At 36.5% G+C, this 23695-nt stretch overlaps 1 protein-coding gene across 1 annotated transcript in view; it reads left to right on the plus strand.

The window, feature by feature from the left end:
• LOC129236925 (cation-independent mannose-6-phosphate receptor) overlaps positions 1-23695 on the plus strand; it is a 190083-nt gene that overhangs the window by 161147 nt on the left and 5241 nt on the right. Inside the window, exons 12-13 of the mRNA XM_054871231.1 lie at positions 2918-3097; positions 3194-3308. Coding sequence (XP_054727206.1) covers positions 2918-3097; positions 3194-3308 — 295 coding nt within the window. The remainder of the gene's footprint in view (positions 1-2917; positions 3098-3193; positions 3309-23695) is intronic.

The raw sequence follows: 23695 nt of genomic DNA on the forward strand, positions 1-23695 counted from the left end.
TTCCACGGAACCGAACGCCAGCTTTCACGGGAAGTCAACTGGGGTTGTAACATTTAAGTCTTGCTTATTTTGTACTTCACCTAGTATAAACTCAAAACTTTTTTTATTTTTTGTATTGAAAGAATGATTTTATATTACTTTGGGGGAAAAGAAATCCATTGTGTTCTCGGTAGACGGCTGTAGTGATCGATGTCTCGTAAAGTATTGATCAATCAATTTGAAGTTTATGCTCGTTGTCAAGGTGACATTTCACAGTAAAAAAAACTTCTTTGCTATTTTTTGTTTGTCCTATTCAGTTGAGAGTTACAGGATGCCAACAATGGAAGTCAACAAGGAGAAAATTCGGTACAAATTACAGATTTTCTTTGATGAGGGCGAAAATGCTGCTGAAATTGTGAATGGTGATTATGGTGCCGATACTCTAACAGTTAATAACGTGCAAATGTGGTTTCGTCCATTCCGTTCAGGCATTTTTGATCTTGAAGCAAAAGGCGATAAAGTCGAAAATGGCGATAAAATCACAAAAATAATCCAAGTTAATCGGCATGTTAGTAGTTGTAGCATCGCCCAGGAGCAAACGATCGACCATAAAACAGTTTTAAACCATTTGCGGAAAATGAAAATTAAAAATAATGGATTTATTTTTTCGTTACCCTAAACCCATTATTTGCTGTTTTGTCGAGCTCCTCCTCATATTTGTGGTCTGCGTTTTGATGTTGTACCACAAATGGAAGGACCAACAGTTTTAAGCCGACCCCGAATGGCAACTAGTTTTTATGAGTAGTTTTTCCATTGCCTGCCAAGCGACGGTATTAGAGCGCCGCTATTAGAAAAACTTTTTCTACCATTTGGTGTTTCATGCAGGGAAATTTGAACGTATGCACTTCCGAATGGTAGTCGCGTCCCAACCCTTCCGGCCACCGCGGGCGCTTATACCAAGTGGCGCAAAATTACTCATCCAATTTCGTTTTTGAATAACTTTTTTAGTAAAAAAAAAACACTGATTTTGAGGGAAATCTTTGTTTGGACCTTTGCAATTTTTTCTGTTAATTGGAAAAGATGATAACGTCTGCGATTGTGTTAGTGTTTGTTGGTAAGTAGCTCCAAAGATAGAAGTCTGAGATGACTAAATCGGGTGATCTTGCTGGCCATGCCAATCAGATTGCGGAACTAGGAAGCGCTTCCTTCACAATATGCATTGTGGCCTATGCTGTGTGTGCAGTTGGTACGTCTTGTTGAAACCACTTGTTCACCAAGCCCCGTTTATCCAATTCCGGCAGTAAGAAGTCGTTTATTACGGCCCCGTATCGTTCACCATTAACAGCGAAAGTAGTGCCGATGACGTACTAAAAAAATATGTCCCTAGTACTTCTTCCGTGTGAACACCGCTCCACACAGTCTCTATGAGAGGATGTAACGGTTCGTCGTGCATCACGCGCCGATTTTTAGTGCGCTAAAAACGAAGGTTTTGCTTATTACGTGACCCCTTTAGTGGAAGTGCAATTAATCGTTCATAATGACTTTCGACATAAAATCGTTCTCTTCCTTTTGTTGAGATTGAGGATAGTTGATAGTAATTCACACGCTACTGACGGTCAGCGCCCATATGATGGTTGGACTCTATGATTTTCATCTGTCTATCGATAGAGTGCGGAGCAGCTTTGACGGCAAACCATAAGCAGTACGAGGAGGGTTCTATAAGAACCCGTCTTAGAAATGAAGACACAATTTTTTCAAAACTTTGTATTTTTTATTTTTCAACATAGTCCCCTTTTAGAAAGATACGCGTTTCCCAACGCTCCGCACATTTTTTAACCACCAATATCTAACTGTGATCATAGATGGCAAAGCGTCCCCATAGACAGGATCTATTTTTGCTTTTATCTCCTCTCATTTTTTCCCATCCAAACAAAAAGCGAAATCAGTTAGAAATTTCCTTTGCCGTCGTTTGATAGATGGCAGCACACGATGCTAGCACCAACTTCCCTCAGGAGTGCGATCTTTCATATTGAACCGTCCTCGTATTCATATTTTCAGCTGCTAGTTTGCGTTTTCGCCTTTATCGAAGAAATATTGCGTTTTGTCTTTTCGCTTAGTACGAAGCTTGTTTTAGTACGAAAACTTATCGTTCTAACGCCATTTACCTTAATCCGATCGAACTTATTGGTGCTCCACCTTACTTTTATTTTGACCTGTACGCGCTCCATAGCTCGACTGTTTGTACACATACTGTAGCTGTATAAAAATATAAATCTTCGGATTAGTTTTACGCCACCTTGTATAGGGTTTTTCAGTAAGAGCGCTTCAACTTTTGAACTTTTTTGAATAAAACACAAACTGTTTGACTTGTTTAACTAATTTTTTTTTTTATTATCGAGTTTGAACATATACATTTAAGTATGAAATTCGATTTCTTTTGCATGACCACTGCGTGCACGTTTTACGAAGTCCAATCGTTGAACCCAATTTTCGACCACTCTTTTGCATAAATCGGCCGAAATTCCAGCAATTTCGCGTTCAATATTGGCTCTGAGCTCACAAATCGTCGCCGGCTTGTTACTGTAGACCAATGACTTCACATAACCCCAAAACGGGACGGCTTGTTAAATGGATCGTAAAATGGCCGTAATGCTCTTAAAGTAGCAGCAACAGAACGATTATTTTCATAAAAAATTTGCACGATTTGCAATCGTTGCTCAAGTGTGTAGCGTTCCATGATGAAATGTATACTAATGAAGTTTACAAATGACAAGCGAAAAATAAAAAATATTGCGTCTTTCGCCCTCCCTATCGGAAAAAAGTTGAAGCGCACCTATTGAAAAACCCTACAGATGGCGAGTTGCAGATTACCTTAGTTACCGTATATTTTTATCACGTCAATTTTTATTTAATTTAATCTCATTTCATTTCGTTTCAGGGCACACCGATTCTAGAGGCAATCATCGATTGCCATTATCAATTCCAATGGGCGACAAACGTTATTTGCCCCTCCCACATGTGCAATTTCAATGAAGAAACATGCGAAATAATTAACGATGATATTTCCATTAGATACAACCTTAAAACGGCGCTCTTCGCAGACGAAGGCAAAGTAAAGGTGAGTGACTCAGCTAGCGAATAAGGCAATTTTCGTTTGAGGACTTTGATGTAGCATAAACTAGCACGACATTTTCTCTGTCTTATTTTTATTTAGATTCCCAGCGGCAATGGCGAATTTACGCTCGACTTTTGTGGCACGCATGGCAAGGCCGAAACGGATTATTCACAGGGTTTGGTAAATTTGTTCTTTAGCGCGAATACGCCGTGTGGTGAGTAAGAAGTTTTTTGTATTTGTAATGCTTTTATAAATTGGATGTTAGATGTAGATATTTTTTACTATAAGTGTAGAAATAAACATTTTTTTTAATTCCCATCTACCTTTAAATAACGCAGACCTACAACATACATTTTTTCTTTATATTCATTTCTTTATACTTTGATATAAGACTGGTTTCCGTTACATTTTTCTACACTGCACATAATTCTGTGATCAATCCTGAACTCTCCGTACCTGACGGTCTGTGACAAGATGGAGAGAAAACTAGAATTCTCCAAGCATTTCAAGGTGGTCATCCGTGATCGCTCAGCTTGGAGGAATAATGAAACATCTTTAAAACAAGGCGTACAGGTGTAGTTTACTGATGGGCCCAAAATGGAAGACGGCAGTGCCGCGGTTGGAGTTTTCCGGTCACACTTCAAGAAGGCAACTACAATGGGAAAAATGACTTCCATTTTTCAGGCGGAGGTCCACGCCTTAGAGCCATGTGCCAGGGAATGTCTTCGTAGAGGCACGCGTGGTGCCGATATCAACCTTCTCTCTGGCAGTCAAGGAGCTCGAAAATCGCCAGACCGCTTCTTATTCCAATCGACGTTGGCCTGGGAGTGTTGTAAAATTACCGATACTCTAGCGTCCAGAAACTGTGATACTCTGTTGTGGGTACGGGGACATGAGAGGTGCGAAGGGAATGAAATTGCGGTCCTGAATCTTTCTGTAGGGTAAACAACAGCTTCAAAAGTACCTTTTTACGTGAGTGGGAACAGCGAGGCTTAATCGAAGAGACTCATTGATCTATAATTTCTAGAAGGTAGAGGTAGTCCTTAACCTTAGCAGAAAATACATAAAACTCTATATTGAACTACTAACAGGACATTGTAAACTCAAACTGAAAAAATTGGTGTGGCAAAAAGTGATTCTTGTAGACTCTGTAAGGAGGCACAAGAAACAACAGAACATGCTCTATGCGTCTGTCCAGCAGCAGACTAAATTGCCTGGGAGTTGGGGTTATAGATTCAAACCTCCTGATAAAATTGAAGCCTACAGCAGTTTTATGATTTACAAGGTGAAGTCCAAAATAATCAAGACTGGCGTCATAAAAATGTTTTTAACGCCGCAATCTTTTTAATGAGTTAGTGTGTTGGCAGTTACATCACTAGCTGACTTCCAGTGCAAGCGTGGTGACATTCGGTTCAGTGAAAGCGAAGTTATTGCGTCTAAAGTGTCAGTGTGTTTGTGTCATCGGTAAAAAACTCTTTTCAGATCGGTAAAACGTTTCCCGAAACATTTGAATAGATGAAACAAATTTTATGGCGATGATTGTCTATCTCATTATTTAGAGCCAGAGTTCATGAGTGGTTTACACGTTTCAGAGATGGTTTTGGGGACATAAATGACAATGAACATACGGGCCCGCTCAAAATCAGTAATCACCGAAAACTCCCTCGAAATTGTTCGTAAATTTATCAAAAATGAACCGAAATCATCGTTAAAATTCATGAAGTCGGGGCTGAATATCTCTAAAATATCGATTTATCGCATTTTAACTGATCATTTGGGCTTATGAAAGGGGTGTGCACGTTTCATTCCGCACAAGTCAACTGAGGACCAAAAATTGCTTAGAATTCAACATTCAAAAGACCTCATTAAAGAGGCGAGAACGTGGTGTTCCCAACATGAACCTGAAACTAAGCGTCAAAGTGCCGAATGGAAGGTACCAGACGAGCCACCACCCAAAAAATCGCGTTGGAGAAATAAAAAATAAAGTTGATTCTCATTTATTTTTATGATTCCAAGGGAATTGTCCACAAGGAGCTCATGGCAATGGACCAAACCGTCAATGCAATTTTCTAATTTGGCGTTTTGAAGCGTTTGTTGCATCGCATTCGTCGAATTCGCCCTGAATACCGCGAAGGAGGAAGCTGGCGTTTATTGCATGATAATTCACCATCTCATCGATCCACTCTTGTGACTGAATTTTTGACTAGAAATCGCATTTTAACCATCAATCACTCACCGTATTCATCTGATATGGCTCCCTGTGACTTCCACCTATTCGAAAAATTGCATTTGACCATGAAAGGAGAACGTTTTGCGTCCGTAAAGGCCATCTAAAAGGCGTGTAGTGACATCGTGAATGAACTGAAACACATTTTCGAAAAGCCTTTAGATCGCGCAAAAAAGTATATCGACTCTCGGGCTATTTTGATTAATAAATTCAAAATTACAAAGCTCGTGCCATTTCTATTTCAGCTCAGTCTTGTTTATTTTGGACTTCACCTAATATTAATAGTCTAAAACCTTTTGAGTAGGCTACATGGCTGCATCTTTTTAGGTCGCAGTGTACAAAGAGCCAATTTATAATTACATATAATAATAGTTCTTTTTAATTTTTTTCATACAATTTTTATAATAGTTTTTGTTTTTCGTCGAAGTCGAAAATAAATATTTATATCGTTGTGCATTTCTTTGGAAAATGTTTCCTGCTAATTGGAAATTCAACATGAAAATGCTTTCGCTGCCAAATTGGTGTAGTTTAATTTATTTACCGCAATGCTGTAACGGGATTAGCGCATCCGGTTCGCAAGCACTTTCACGCTTTGTTTTTTTGTAAGCATCAAATGTATTTAACATTTAATAGTTTTTCTACCCCGTTTTCCCAACATCTTCCTTATGCCACTCATTCGTCTGCTTAAGTAATCTTTAAATCACATTAGAATTGGCAATTGTCCCGTTGCGCTTGTTTTGTCTTCTGCGCTTATCCCGCTATTTCGCGCTTTGGCGCTCCCCTACGGATATTATCGCAACGTATCCTAACTGCTTTGTCTCGCCTGCTCGCATGGTGGCAATGTGTTTGATGCCACATGCGGGCACACATAAATGGGGTCCCTCCTTAGGTAAGACCTAATTTTCTACTAAATTTTATCTGTAAGCTATGTACTATATTTTTTTATTTTGCCTTATTTTGGATTTAAATTCTTTCTGGTCGGTCATTTTGTAAAAAAATTAAATATGTATGAATATGAATCGTCGATTTCGTTTACTTTAGGTATGCGTAAGGTATATATTTATGTAACCTCCTCGGTCCCGAGAAAAAAAAACATTCACTTTCTTTAAAAATGTGTTTTTTATAACTACAGCGTCAAAATTAAGAGAAAAATTTGTTTCAAGTATATGAAGGACGAAAGGATTATGACATATTGCAGGTGCAGACCGCTGGCCATTTGTAACTAAGTTGAGTAGAAAACGTTAAAATACCAAAAACGTAAAGCATTCATTTTATTTAATTCATATTATTTTTAAATTCATAAATAAGTGTAAACTTTCAATACCAAGTTAATTAAAATGGTATTATAAAATTATTCTAGTATTAATAGAACAATAATGAGCACTTAAGAGTGAAACTCCATGAAGCAATGCCGATCGTTATTGATGCACAGAAATATGTCACAAGAAATGCATTTAAAACGAGTCTTTTGATTGCATCCTTCTTTACCGCAACGCATAAACTTGTTTTTGTCAGAGACGGCACAAATTGGTAAATGTTTATTCTGCGTTGTGCGTATATCTTTCGGCGGCCACGGTTTTACTTTTCTTTTAACTTTTTTTGTCGGAGGTTCATACTCTATATCTGATGAGGACTCTCCCTCTTTATCTATGGTAGCATCAGCAATTAAACATTCTGCGATATAGAATTTGAAGTCAACCAAATCCATGACATTTTTTTTGTTTTCACCACATGCATATTTACTATATCTCTTTTATACAAAATCCAAGAGTTGCATGCAGCGAAATCGACAAAGTGCCAAAATACCTTTAAAGGCCACTTTTTGGTGCGAATAGCAATCCTGTAATAGGAGACGTACCTATCCGCTAAATCTCTTCCTCCCATGCATTGGTTATAACGTAAAATCGCATTTGGACAATCGATGTTGATGTATTTTCTGCCTACTTTATCCCATCGTCGAGCGGATTGAAGAGGATGTGATCCACTCGATGTTGAAGCTATTAATACAGAGCGACTATCCATCCACTTAATAATGCACATTTTATCATCTTCTCTTATGAATTCTTCGAAGCTACCTCTTCCCTTTTTTAACAACGCTTTGTCGTTCGATAACTTTGCCCGAAGTTCCTTAGGCACTTTGTTAAGTTGAATAGTACCTGTTGCAAATATACCTTTATCCAACAAATACTCGAGAATAGCTATAGAGGTAAAATAGCGATCAATGTGTATCTCACAATCTTTATTGAGGTGTGTAGAAAGTTTTTTTACCACCGTACCACCAATTCCCAAATATTTATCAGGCTTTCCGTCGGGCCATGTATTTGCCCCTTGGTGTATAAAAAAGTCCAGTATCAAACCATCAGTCGGCGCTAAAACAAAGTTTTTCAATCCCACTGGATTTAGTTTACCTTTTACGTATTGTTTAAGACTCGTTTTCCTGAAAATGGAATCATTTGCTCGTCGATGCTACATTTATTGGGCTTAGGTATCGATCTACACTTTCCCAACAAAACGTCTAGTACTGGTCGAATTCTACAAAGTTTATTTTTTTATCCTCTTCGGTAACTGACATATTGTCAGCAAAATGTATGGCATTTCTCAACTTGAAAAATCGATCTTTAGGGATTTGGGTGATAGCTGGAACTTTTATTTGAGGTCGATAATACATATGTATCCTTGGAAGTTTCATGCACCCCGCTATAATATGAGCGCCTACAAGCTTTTTGTACTCACAAGGAGTTGCGTTTAAATGGTTGTTGTTTTGATGAGCGTACATATTACTTTTTTCTGAAACCAAACTCCAGAAATCGTCGTTGAAATATTCACAAAAATAATTATAAGGTGTCCACATCTGTCTATTTTCAACATCCCATTCAAGTTCATCAGGGCAATCAGAAGAATTGGTAAAGTTTTTTGAAAACCATTTAAATTTTCTGTTTTGTGTTTGCTGCAGAACTTCGGGTATGGAAGGTTCTTCTTCATCGAATAATTCCGAGGTTGTTTCCTCCTCCAAATCTAGCCCAATTTGCTCCTCCATATCGTCTTCATCATCTGACATTCCCTCAACATCACTTTCCAAGAGTATATCGAAAATTTGCTGCTCTGAAAGTTTACTTGCCATATTTATACTAATACGTTACAAATGTGCAGCTGGCTGGACATGAGAAAAATTGCCAAAAATAACGGTATTAGAAGAAAGTAATTGAAAGAATTTATACATTACTTTGTTAACTGTAGTTTAAACAATAATATTAAATATTATTTCGATTTTTTCTGCTTCACAATTTTGAAAATTTGAAACATTTTGGCTTACTACTTTACTAAAACTGTTTTTCGTTCAGGTGATGAGACTCAATGTGCTTTATTTTACATTATTACCAGCTTTGAGAAAAAGTGTTTACATTTTAGTACAAACAATATGTGCAGCTGGCTATACAAATGGTCACTAGCTCAATAACTGTTTTAAAAACGTTTCTACGAGCATTTAAAATTTGTCCAGTAGGCTGCACGTGAGGAACGAGGAGGGTAAGCTTGTCTAATTTACAGTTAGAAACTTTGAATCTGGCAACATTAGTCTTGGATCGTGAGAGTACTGCTCGTGTCATGATTTGGTTGATGACCCTTACTCGCGTGTTCCAACTCTCATGTGTGACAACGTCGAGTGTTACCGAAATTATATTCTCTATTTTATTCACTGTCTTGAAGTTGACTCCATTGCCTAGAAGTTGACTCCATTAGACTATTTTTTGTGAGGGCACAGTTAAGAATAAATGTTACGCCTAACCTTTAAGGACTATACAAGAGTTGAAGCATCACATTAAAGTTGTCATTGGCGAGATAAGTGCCGAGGATTCACCAGCCTTATCATCACCATAGCATCACAGTTCGGGGTGAACCACTGCTTCCAACCTGTTTTTTTACATCAGATATGCCCATAATTCTTATGTTGGGTTCAATGTCATCACTCCATCTTTTTCTCGGCCGATCGCTCTTTCTGTCGCATTGCGGATTTGTTTCGAAGAATTTTAGTTGCTCATTCATAGAATGTGACCCCAATGTCATCGAATTCTTCGCGATTTAAAGTATCTGATAACATTTGCACCTCTACTAAATGTGTCTAACTCGTCATTGGTCTTGTGGTAGGTTTCATCTTAAGTTGTGTAAAGCCATATATCTTTCTGAGAATCTTTCTTTCGAAACAAATTCATTTCAAAGATTTCATTGATGTCAAAAAAACCTTGCATGATTCACGCCGAACAGTGATGATGATGACGAGACTAGTGGATCCTCGGTACTTATCTCACCAATGTCAACTTGGATTTGATGTTTCAACTCTTGAATAGTCCTTAAAGGTGTCCTCACAAAAAAAAATCTAATGGAGTCAGTTTCTAGGTGAAAATTTAACTGATTATTCGTTTTACGAGGGCAGTGCGGAAAAAATGGATTATAAGGTTGATTATGTGGCACAGTGCACCGTGCCGTTGCAAGCAAATATTGTCCATGTCATTAACTTCAACTAGTGGAAAAAAAGAATTGGTTAGGATGGTGCGGTAATGCTTGTCACAGACGGAAATGGCGGCTTCTTTTTCAGTTTCAATGGTCCAATGATGACGTCCGATCAAAATGCGCAGCAAACAGTCACTCGTTGTGGATGGCTCAGCTACTCCTTGACGGCGTGTGGATTTTTTGATACCCCTGAATGCGATAATTCTGTCTGTTATGTTGGCCGCCGAGGTAAAAATGAGAATCATCTGAAAAGTTAAATTTTCGTTAAAAATGCCCTTCTTCAACCAAGTTTTCTTCAGTCCAAGCTTACTTTTAGTCCTTATATATCGCTTGGGCGAGCTTCTCCCCCTTTTTGGTGGCTTGCGTCTTGATGTTGTTCCATAAATGCAGGGACCTACAGTTTTAAGCCGACTCCGAGCGGGGTATGGTTTTATGAGGAACCTTTTCATGGCCTGCCAAGAGACGACCGCTATTACAAAAATATTTTCTATCATTTCGTATTTCATGCACGGTTGAGATCCAAAGCTACGCACTTCCGAATGGTAGTGACGCACCAAGCCATTCGGCTACGACGGCCACTACCTTCAGCCCATTAGGCAAATTTTATTCAAGCGCAAATCGACCTACTGGGTTTGCGAATGGCTAACCATGAACATTTTACATTTTTGGATGTCTGGCAGACTTGGAATCGGCAACCATGCAGAATAATTTATAGTTTATCCGAGAGACGAAGTGGTTTCAGCACATGGGGAATTAGAAGGGGAACTTGATCCCAAATTAGGGGGATCCGTACTCTTATGAAGGGTGACAACCACCGTAACATAAACCAACCTAACTATAAACTAGATCTCTGCCACATTAAGGATGTCATTTTGGCTGCCAAATTATTGTAAAAAAATCAATAGTTCAAATTCCAAACGTTAAATGAACCACTCAGAACCATTATAATAGTGAAAAGTGATAGACATTAGGTTAGAGGTACGGTAACTCCCATGCAAACATTTTGTTTATTGCTCATGTTAAGGTACCGGAATTTGGTAACCCTTTATGTATTCGTATTCCACTTTTCTTCTACATATTCGCATCAATACCCTGCTTATTCCTTTATGCTCGTATGAGTTCCAATTTTTAAAGTTAAAAAAAAAAAAATAGAAAAAGATCAATGAGCGATACTACTAGGAGACCACCAGCGAAAAATGTATTATGTTATAAAATAAATAGCGGTATCGCTGCCCCAACGATCTGATATAAAAGTGTCCAGAATTTCCGAAACAGCAGCTGTTTTACTTCAAAAAGTATAATAAGCCGCACTTAATGAAATACCCATTACACATATATATACAATACATATACAAAAATATAGATATGCATACACACATACTCGCGCATACTTTTTGTTGGTTTTCAAATAAAAATAATATTCTCCAGCCATGCTGTGAAGTGTTTTCTTGCATATGGAAGCCGGATGACTCTATCTTCTTACTTCCTGTTTGCTGCACCATACTTTGGCCTGTCGTTCAGCGGATCCTTCTTTGCTGTTTATAGATTCCACTTGTTCTTTTTTGTTGCATTGCACGTTATGCCACCAGCTTTTCATTCGCTGCCATATGCGCTTAAGGTTTGCGTTCGCTTAGCTTCATTGCCATGGCAGCTCAGCAGTCGGTGCCCAGCATTCCTTATTTTCGCTTTTGCTTTTTCCATCAGCCACTACCGCTTCATATTTTTCGTTTTTGTTAGCATCTTTCCAGCATCGAGTTAAAAACCAATACAAAAAAGTAACACAAGCAGCAGGAATTTAAAAATGAAATCCACAAGATAATGGAAAAAACTTGCCTTGTTTCCGCGGTCTATGAATTCTTAATGTGGCGACGATAGCTGCGGCAAGTTGGCGACAACAGCAAGCAAAGATTACAACGGAAAAATTTTACTGCAGTCTGAGAAATTTGTTTTGCCTCATAATTTTTTTTTCTCAAAATTTCATCCATATTTATTTTTCTTCTTCCTATTTGGCGATACAGCTTTTCGTCAATTTGGGCGGAAACCGAATGCCAAATGTCAAGTGCTAGCATTAACTTGTTTTGTTCTGAAATCACTGAACGTATTTTCAGAAACAGACCGCCTTAGTTAGGATTCGCGATAGAGTCGTTTTTTCCGGAATGACAACTTTGTGTATAACCTTCTTTCGGTGAGCCGGTAATAACATCTGTCTTTCGATAATAACATCTGTCAAAGCCATTGATTAGAGAGAAATATTCTGGGAAAGATTATTGAACCTTCGAGCTTTCCGGTATGAGCTTTGCATGATATGAACAAAGAGTAGCGGATGGATGAATATGCTTTAATTCTGCTAGTACGTCCAGTGGATCTCAGTGTGCCGAATCACACCTTGCCCTCGTGCCTAACATTTATTTTGGTGTTAGGTACCCAACCTATAATCAGGTTTCTAGTACATCTACGTACAGTGCAGATCTGCTCTCAGGCGAACCTTCCGTTATTATCTATAAGTATTTAGGTGCAAATCTAGAGTCTCAATTATGAGAAAGTACACGTTCATTGTGCCCTCAACAATAAGGAAATGATGGTGAGATTACTGGATTTCTAATGACGAGCTCCTTGGACGAAGCAAACAAAGTCCGGTTGAGATTGAAATACGCGAACGAAAGTGGAAATGGATAGGCCATATAATCCGTAAACCTGCGACTGACATCAGCAGAATGTCCCTAGATTGGAATACGCTAGGCTATCGTCGAAGAGAATAGCCGCAAGGTGCATGGAGACGAAGCCTGTATCACAAATTCACGACATCTGACGATTTGCTCACTTGGCCGCAGATAAAGTCAAAGCGGAAAATCGACACCAATGGAATTTATTTGTACTCGTATCAGCACTTTGCACAAAGAAACCAATGCTCGCAAAAACCACTACGGTGAACGCGTTTTGAAAGTCGAACGGAAGTAGTAAAAAAACGAAGACGGCTCTGATAGCTATACCGAAAATAGAGTTCCAGAAATTTTTCGAGTGCTGGATCGAATGTTGACACAGGTGCCTGGAAGTTGAGATGGAGTACTTTGAAAGCGTTAATATTACTTTTGGGGAATAAACTTGTATTTTGAATTTTCTGAATATATTCCGGAAACTTTTTCGATCAAGGTCGTAAATTTTAATTCAACTTTTACTAAAATTTAAATTAAATTAATCCTCTCTGTTAAATTAGAAGTAGAAAAAAAAATAATAATAAAAGAAAAAAACAAAAAAATAATAATAGAGAACAAAAAATAAATAAATAAGTAAATAAATAAAAAATAAAGAAAAAAATAAAGTAAAATATAATAAATAAAAACAAACAAAAGTAAATAACAAAATGAAAAAAAGAAAAATATCAATAATAAAAAACAAAAATAAATAAATAATAAAAAAAATTAAAAATATAAAATAAAATATTCAAAAAAATAAAGTATTCAAAATAAAAAAACATGATTTTGAGTGATGAAAATCTTTATTTTAACCTTTACTTACTTCATTGCGCCCACATCTAGGCCATGATGCAGCCTCCTTCAAACTAGGAATTTTTAGTTGTGTATCCAAAAATTCAATTTAAAGAAAAAAAATTGTTTTTGTATCAAAAGTAGAGAAACTCATTAATTTTTTAACCGATTTTCCGTGTCGTAGGAGTTCTATCGTTAACTTTTCAAAATAGTTAACAAAATTTTTTTCACACTGTAGTCGTATCAACAGCATGGTGGATGGGGGCTGGCGTGCAGAATGTATGCGTTTCTGCCTCTTTCGTTTTGCTGTGGTGGTCGCCATTACGTAGAAAAGCACTCAAGTGGGCGTAGGCACTTTCATTGCTGTTGCCCGATTAAAAGTACAAATCTGTGGGATTTTCATTTTCATTTCTGTCTTTACCATCTCGCATCTTTTTTTTTGTCTCTGTCCATTGCATGTTGTTGTTTTTGCATCACGTCTCTTATAAATGTAATTTCTTGTGTTTTCATTTCGTGTATTTTCGCTCTGCTTGAGCAGGGGTAATGCGATTTCACAGCTATCACGCTGGCAAGGTGTTTTTAGTTGTAAATACTTTTATTCCTAAAATTAAAAATTTACGAAAGATTGTTAAACAAATCTTTCTTCATAAACTCAATTCTATTCACTTTTGTATCATAAATCATGATTTTTTATGTAAATTTTTCTAAATTGAAATAAAAGTATCGATAAGAAATCTCGATTCAATGACTTGTAAGTAAAATAACTGAATCATTAATCAATTCTCTTTAAAACGAAAAATGTAGCATTTAAACAAAAACATACATACATGGGTATGTATTTGTATGTATGCAGCTGTTGACCAGTCATCTGAAATGGCATTTAATTTAAAATGAAGAATTGCAGTGTTGTTGCAAATTAAAAAAAATGCAATTGTTTTCCAATTTACCCATGAATCAGAGCTCATTAAGTAGATTTATTATTAAAATAAAGAATATTCCTATTGAGATGCGACATGTTTGCTACTCAAATGGGAGAAATGGCCTCTGACATATCCTTAGTTGAGCTTTCATGAGTCAGTTCATCGGTCATTCTGCTAGCTTCTCGCACATGCAATGAGAAAAAAAAGTCTTGGACGTATAATATTAAAAAGTATTACAATACTTTTTGTGAATTTGCAAGCTTTCGTCCGAAAATTTTGGAAAAATGCATGTATTTTTTGCTTGCCCTAACCACTATTAATTCGTACGCCTACGTTTTGTACTCAGATAGGGTGGCGCAAAATTAATCACCGTATCGTAAGATTTAGATTTTTGTAAATGGCTTCGTACACCAATCATATTTGACACTTGTGAACTAGGCAGCTGCTATGCACAAGCAATGGAGCGCGTAAAGATAGAAATTGAGAGTTGCATTACTGAAAATCATTTTTTTTATTTAGTAAAAAAGTTATTCACAAACGTAATTGGGTGATTAATTTTGTGCCAGCTTGCATGCTTAAGTATAAACGCACCACTATTTTTTTATAGTTCACCACTCGTACAACAAAATCGCTTTCTACAAAATTAAAAGAAAAATACAATTTTATTTTCAAATTTTCATAAATTCACTTTTCAACCAGAATTTTTACGCCTTTCCTCTCACATAAAGTACTTCCTAAAATTTTTTTATATGGAATAAAAAGCCTAACACAGACAGCAAAAAACCAAAAACATCAAATCAGTGGAATTTTGTAGTCACTTGAAATTTACACTTTCTTATAAAGACTGATCAGATTGGAGTTACTTTTTTCAATAAGATGTTTTTGACAGATCACGCGTGACTACTGTCAAACTAAATGCATAATTTTCTGAGTATTCATTGACATTTTATCATGAAAAGACTTACGTCTCAGCAACGTTTACAAATCGTACAATTGTATTACAAAAATCGACGCTCTGTGAAAAAACTTAATCGCGCGCTCAGGCCAACTTATGGTGTTCAGCGATGAGACTCATTTTTGGCGTAATGGCTACGTCAATAAGCCAAATTGCTGTATTTAAGCTGAAGAATAAGTCCAAGCCATTATATCCATTGAAAACAACTGTTTGGTGCGGCCTATGGGCTGGAGCAATCATTGGCGCATATATTTTCAAAGACGAAGCTGGTGCCAATGTAACAGTGAATGGCGAACGCTATCGCGCCATGATAAAGGATTTTTTGATACCGGAAGTTGAAGCCAGTGATCTCCACGACATATGGTTTCAGCAAGACGACCATTGCGGCTACTTGCCATACAGCCCGTGAAACAGTGGATTCATTGCTTCGTCGATTAGAGGAGGACTTTGTCTCCCGTTTCGCACCAGTGGATTGGCCACCAAGATCGTGTGAAATCACACTTTTGGACTTTTATGGTAGTTGTGAGGGTATGTGAAGTCGATGAGTTTTGTGGATAAGCCAGCTTCGATTGAGGCGGTGGAAGTCAACATTACTGAAGTTATTCCCGAGATACCAACCGAAGTGCTCCACCGATTCATTCAAAATTTGTGTTTACGGATGGCCGAATTACGGCGCAGTTTCGGCCAACATTTGAAAGAGATTATTTTTAAAAAATAAATATCAAGAATAGTATGTAGATTGCCCAATCAATTTGAATTTTCGTAGTTTTATTTCAATTTAAATCTTTATTGATCACCAGTTACTAAAAATCTTTCTTTCCTCCCTTTTACTTTCCCCAGCTTCGGACACAATGGGCTCTTAACCAGAGTATTTCAGAAGCTACCATTCTCTTGGTGCTTCTTGACTCGCCTGTTTCAAATTTGAATTTCAAACTAATACTAAAAATCAACGGACCATAAAATGGAATACCCAAACAAATTCTAAAAATTCTGATTAAAAGTTGAAAGAATTGATGAAATTTTGAAGAATGTTATATCAAGTTTTAAACTTTGCGTTATATGATTTTGGTTGTAGTAAGGACTATATTTTTATATAAAAAAAAAAAACAAAAATAGTAATGTGTTTATAATTTTGCCACAGGGTGCCCATAAAAAAATCCGAAGGGTACGAATTAATACTAGTCAGAGCAAGTATATTCGATTTTGATTACGTCTCTACTCTCAAAGTATTTTGCAGAAATTTTTTGCCAACAAAAATTTTCTTTACCTCCGAAGAAATATGAATTCAAACTTTACTAGGTAAAAAAATCAAGTTTTATTTTATTTTATGGAAAAGCGCAATTTCTTTCAAGTGACTTCTCCCTTCGTTTGGAGCCAAATTTATCAACCAACAAAAAAAAGTAACAATAGAATTGTCCTTCTCGAGTACTCATTTGGATTGCTCTTTGAGTCAAAAATTTTGGAGGGAACACTTCTCGCCCTTGCTACATAGTGGCAACTGCGCATGCAACAGAGAATGTGAAGACCCCGAGCCCCCAATTGTTGACCACGGGACTGTCGTTCTGCTACCCGATCATGACGAAGGGGGAATAGCGATAACGCGGCTAAAGAATAACAAAGCCGGGTGAGCCGTTGGACTGCCAGCTAAGCTATTCAAACATAGAAGCGCAGTGCTGGTAAGATGCATGAATCAGTTCCTACGCAAGATATGGTCGGATGAAAGCATGTCTGCCGATTGGAATTTAAGTATGCTCTGCCCAATCCATAAGAAAGGTGATCCTGCAATCTGTGCCAATTATCGCGGAAGTAGAATTCTAAATATCGCCTATAAGATTCTAGCGAGCGTATTGTGTGAAAGGCTGAAGCCCGCCGTCAACAAACTGATTCGACCTTATCAGTGTGGCTTTAAACCTGGAAAGTCTACCATCGACCAAATATTCTCAATACGTCAAATCTTGGAAAAGACCCATGAAAGGAGAATCGACACACACCATCTTTTCGTCGAGGTTGTAAAGGACTTCGTGTATTTAGGAACTAGCATTAACACCGATAACAATGTCAGCGTTGAAATCCAACGCAGAATCTCTCTTGCCAACATGTGCTACTTTGGACTAAGTAGGCAACTGAGCAGTAAAGTCCTCTCTCGACGAACAAAACTAACGCTCTACAATGCTCTCATCATGCTCGTCCTAACGTATGGCGCAGAAGCGTGGACGATGACAACATCCGATGAAGCGACGCTTGGAGTTTTTGAGAGAAAGATTATGCGCAAGAGTTATGAGGTTTACGAAAACATAGACATAACACAGCGAATCAAAATCCAGCGGCTACGTTGGTTGAGTCATGTCGTCCGAATAGATACAAACGCTCAAGCTATGAAAGTATTTGATGTGATACCAGCTGGTAGTAGCAGAGGAAGAGGAAGGCCTCTTGTGCGTTGGAAAGATCAGGTAGAGAAGGACTTGACTTCATTTGGTGTGTCCAATTGGCGCCGCTTAGCACGAGACTGGCGCGCTTTGTTAAACTTATTATAATATAGTATTAAACTCATTATAAAGAAGAAGAGAGTGTACAAGTATATTCTGAGGAGAGTCTACTTTTGTTCGAAGCTCATGACCTACCATATATATTTTACTATGCACGCATTTTCCATGAAATGTTTTTTCTTTATCGCATACCCTTTCGAAGGATTTACTCATTTAATGCAACCAATACAACCAGTTTTTCTCCAAACCTCTTCCGAACTGCAGCTAAGGCGATTTATTTCACCAACTGGCAGTGAGTGCTTCAAGTGAAACCCTCATCTGCGTGTGAGCTCAATTACTTGCATCATTTCAAATGTCAGAGTCTTAATTGTACAATTGCATGCCCATTGGCGTTATACGCATTCACTACTCAAACTTGCTGAGTTTTTTCAACTGCAATACCAACAATAACAACTCCACTTCAGAGCACACAGTAAGCCTTCAGAAGTGGCAGCATAATAGCCATTAGTAATACCTTTTTCTTTTGTGCTTTCAAAGTTTTCATCTTTTCTTTACATGCGAGAAAAGTGAAAACCCACACCATTTCAACTTGTGAGCTGGGGTTTTTTGTGCGTTTTACTGGGTTGTTGGTGAAACTATTATTTTTTGTATGCTCTCTCACATCGATATTGGCAAGTGTTGCATTCGCACAGGCTTTACGTTTTTTATGGAATTTATTCGATAGTTGTGGCGAGTTAATTCAATTATTAAAAAACCAACGGAATTGTTCGGCAATTTCAAGCTTCTTCTTTGTTGAACTAAAATTTGTTAAGATTTAAAGCTGCATACCAATTTTATTTTTTAGAAATTCTGATTAAATGCCTTAGAATTGTTTGATACCCATATTTTAGAAGGTAAATACAATTTGAATTTAATTCAAATTCTGATTAAATGCCTTAGAATTATTTGATACCCATATTTTAGAAGGTAAATACAATTTGAATTTAATTCAAATTCTGATTAAATGCCTTAGAATTGTTTGATACCCATATTTAAGAAGGTAAATACAATTTGAATTTAATTCAAATTCTGATTAAATGCCTTAGAATTGTTTGATACCCATATTTTAGAAGGTAAATACAATTTGAATTTAATCTCTATTTTGTCATTAAAAATTAGACAACAACTGCACTCAAACATTTTAATTTTATTAAAGTCCTGTACCTACATATTGGCGGTTGATTCAACTTCACTTAATTCAACTGTTTTATTAGTTTCTACTCTTGAAATAATAATTAGGTGGCAGCTCCATTTAAACATAAATGTTTTTAAAATTTCTTTTTTGTTTTTGAGCATATTTGGAACCCATATATCGTCCCCTTAGTATAACAATAGCCTATGTGCTCATAGGCTATAATTTTTTTATTGAATTTTTGGATTCTCCATCGTCGATTTTATATGTGGTCAAAATTTTGTCAAATTCTAGTTCTACAAAGTGGGTCAAAACGTCAGTCAAAAAATAATAAATATTTACAGACATAATGAGATTTGAGTGAGAGCCACTTTCGACAAAAAGTTTGAAATTCATTTTCTCAAAACATCAAAAAATTTATAGGCTATTTTAATACTAAGGGGACGATATAAGAGTTTTAAAATTTTTGTAATTAATCCCTACTTTTCCATTAGAAATTAAGTGGCAATACCATTCAAAAACATTGTTCTTCTCAAGCTTTTTTAATCACCTTTTGGTTCATACCCATATTTTAGTATGTAATTAAAATTTGAATTTAATCTATATTTTTCTTTTAAAAATTTTTTAAAAAACTTCACTCAAATATTTTTGTTTTTTAAGTCCAATACCTACGCTTTTGCGTTTAATTCAAGTGTTTTTTAGTTTCTACTCTTGAAATAAAAGTTAAGTGGCAGCTCCATTTAAAAGTAAATGTTTTTAAGATTTCTTCTTTGTTTTTGAGCATATTTGGGATTTATATATAAGAATCATTAAAGTTTTTTAATTAACCCCAACTTTTCCATTAAAAATTAAGTGGCAGCACTATTCAAGAATACTATTCCTTTAAAGCTGTTTTAACCACCTTTTGTTTGATACCCATATTTTAGTATACAATTAAATTTTACATTTGAACCTTAATTTTTCCATTAAAAAATAGGTGGCAACTTCACTTATACATTTTTCGTTTTATTAAAGTCGAATACCTACTCTTTAGCGCTTAATTCAGCTATTTTATTAGTTTCTACGAAAAATTCTAATAAAAATTAGGTGGCAACGCTGTTAAAAATATACGAAAATTACTAGACCGCAGCTACATCACTTTTATAAGAATTATGTATGTTTTTTTACCATTTAAAGTATGAAAGACTGTTACAGACTGATGATATCAGTGAGCTTATTTTTTTACCCATTCAAGTTCCTTGGTGTAATTTTTCCGTCTTACATTAACGGGATACATTTAGTACATAATCCACAAGGAACTTCGCAATCTTAAAAAGGAAGCCTATTTTTCACTCTTGCGAAAAGTCAATTTTGTATGAACACAAATGGCTTTTGCGAACCACCGACACAGCGAGAAGCCTAAAGTAATATTTCCCTTTTTGTTTTGTTTTGAAGCCGTTGAAACTTTCTGAATAAAAATTGATAATTTGTGACACTTTTGGTTGCTGCAGTTGAAATCTCTCTGCTTGTGTTCTGTTCTATGTGAAAGCATAAAATATTTTTTATGCAATGCTCGAGACAATTTGTTGTTTTTGCGCTCCACAAAGCATAGTACAATAACAACAGTCATAAAATTACAAGCAAACATTTGTCAACAACTGTGGGGCTGTAGCAAATCTTCACGTACGTCTGCAGCTTGTTTTATGTTAGAGCCTTAGAAAGTCACACAATAAACAAATGCCGTTATCAGTCTCATACTACATAGATAGCGCTGATACATTTGAAGTACCCCGATTGGGGTATAGAAGAGTAAGAATTTTAATAAGAGATATACTAAGAAAATGTAGATATTTTCCCATGGTTTAATTTGTTGGAAGAAGCGAATGACTTCTCTCCCATAGAATTTTATGTTGACAGTTTCATGGCGCGATAATGCCTAGCACTTTAAGCGGAGATTTATGAAACGCGCCAAACCTATTTGGTTTGTGGAATACGCGTTTGTTAACAGAGGCATAATTTTTATAAGAAAAAAGGATACAAGTCGATTAGTAGTTATTAAAGATTGATAAACAAAATTTAAGCTATTGGCAACTATTATTTTGAGACTGAAATGATAATAGATTCTTCAAAATAATTATAAGTGAAAAGCAACATTTAAGTCTTCAAAGACTTACTTAGACTTGTAAGTTATAAAAATCGTTTCTCTAGCCATAAGTAATTTTTTTCGCGAATAAGTAGACTTCTTGTTATATTTTTCCGTTGCCGACCAGTTTTCCCAATCCATTTTCCCAAAACTTTTTTCCCAATGCTTACTTTTCCCAAAGGCAAATGTTCCCAAATTTTTTCATCCAAACTGTTTTTCCCAAGACTTTTTTCCCAAAAGTCATTTTTCCCAAAACTTTTGTTCCCAATAAAATAAATTCTTTAGAGGAGTTCTACGCAAAAATACGGTGGATTGCATAGCCGGAGTCGGACTGATGAGGGTTATTTTTTTTAAGCGCGGCCGAAGGCCCCCAAGGCGAAAAGGAGTTCTACGCAAAAATACGGTGGATTGCGTAGCCGGAGCTGGACTGATGAGGGTTATTTTTTTGAAGCGCGGCCGAAGGCCGCCCACGCGAAAAGGAGTTCTACGCAAAAAAAAAAAAAACAAGTTTGGGAAAAATAGGATTTTAATTGAATTGGGAAAAATGGTTTTGGGAAAATTGGTTTGGGAGCTATTTTATTGGGAACAAAAGTTTTGGGAAAAATGACTTTTGGGAAAAATGGATTGGGAAAAGTGTACGGTAACCATATTTTTCGTATTACCTACGTAATTGACTTTGTGTTTTAATAAGTAATACCATTAGCTTAGAACGCAAACTTTAAAGCATTATTAACCCTAACCCTCTAATACCCAGCACCGCCTTTTGGCGGGACCAACAAAAACTTCTGTAAAAACTACCAAAATATAAAAAAAACTATAAAAATGGGATTCCCTAAACTTAAATAATCTATGTCAGCATGTCTTTGTTTGAAGTCTATGGACTTAGCTTATTTATATTCGCAGAAAATTAATTTGAAAGTCAAATTTGGCAGTGATCGGACATAAAAAAAATTATTGAAAAAAAAAAATTTAATGTATAAAAAGAAAAAATCTAGTTAATTTCATCGCACAGAGCCAAAAAAACAAAAAAACTGGTGAGTAGGTAATTCAAAATATTTATTAGGAAGATAAATTAGTAATGAATGGAATTAAATTCCAACCGATGACAAAAATGCAGCAAGTGAAGAAGACTGCGGTTCCGATGATGACGATGAAGAGGCTGCAAATGAGTCAATTTTTGATAAGAACATCAACGAATGTCTGAACTCGACTGATGAATTAATTAATGCGCTTAAATTTGAGTATCCTGGATTATTTTGAAGCACATGTGACTTCAACTGTAATTTTTTCAAAGGAAAAAATTGCAGTCGCCGCCGGTCCAATTTTGTTTTATTTATTGAATCTTTCTTCTATAAGAAACTAACAATAAGTTAACGAATCTTACATGCAAGAGTATTATTTTTCCTTGCCAGTGCTAGGAAACTAATTATTTGTTCGAATGAAATATATGAGCATATTTGCATATATGATTCGGATGTGAATGTGATGAAAGTGAATGAATGGTGGAAGCAAAAGAGGACGGGCTTCCAGTCTCCGATTCTTCGCAGCTGGGAGCCAGAAAGGCCTAGTTTCCAGTTTGCCTTAAAGCTTCCGTTACACCTCATGCTGATTGTGTAAGGTTTTCCGGGTGTGGTAGATGTTCATGCAGTTTTCGGTTTAGTTCCCTCTTTCCCTTAAAGCTGCCGTTGTTCCTCATGTTATTCTTTTTTTTTTTGTTTTATTTTATTTTATTTCATTTTATTTTATTTTATTTTATTTCATTTCGATGGAGGAAGCCGGAAGGACCCAGTGTCAAGTCTCCAATTGGTCCAACTGTTGCTCTTCGGTTTCAATCAAGTAAACGCCGACGTGAATCTCACTTACTCTCAAATCAATTACTTGAAAGAAGAAGCATGCGAATGATCTCGTATTCTAAGCCCGCGATGAAATGTCTGCCGAATTCAAAGTATTGACGGCACCTTTTGATTGCTCCAAATATTTCTTGTCAGAAGAGTATCTAAATGTACCGATAGTTTGGTAATCCCTCACTTGTTTGAAAACTACATACATAAATTTTCTCGTGCTTAGTCCTTGACCGAGAAAATTATTTTATATGTTCGTGAAAAAGATCTTGAAACGCGGTTCGTAACAGATGAAGGCGAACTTCAAAAATTGATTGGCAACGAGTTCTTTAAGTCAGTCTATCGCCATCCAAATAATTGTTCGTATTAGGGAAAACATTCGTTCGATGACTCGAAATAAGTTTGATGAACTTTGTAAACGATTGCATTTTAACGATAATTCGTGCGCCATTCCCAAAGATGTGTCTGGTTGTGATCGATTATTCCAAGTGAGATCACTCATCAAGCACTTTAATGTAAGATTTCAAGCTGTTCCCATGTTTCAAAGGCTGTGCATTTATGAGAAAATGTGTTCGACAAAAATGCAAGGCAATCCGACCCGCCAATATATGCAGCTAAATCTCATAAATGGGGAACAAAACTATTCTCCACATGCGATTCGACCGGCTTCTCATATGATTTCGAAATTTACTCAGGCGCTAGAGATAACGTCATACTTGAAAATACTCTTCACTGGGGGCGCAGCTGTCAATAATTGGAGAACAACGTTTTCTGCAAGGCGTTTTCTTCATTATTGAATTAAGTGGTTGCACCAGCGAAAGGCATTGCATTAGCAAAAGTGTACTGCCATACTAAGCATTTTATTTTTGCTCAGAACTCAAATCTGCC

Source organism: Anastrepha obliqua, chromosome 1, assembly GCF_027943255.1.
Source record: "Anastrepha obliqua isolate idAnaObli1 chromosome 1, idAnaObli1_1.0, whole genome shotgun sequence".
NCBI lineage: Eukaryota > Metazoa > Arthropoda > Insecta > Diptera > Tephritidae > Anastrepha > Anastrepha obliqua.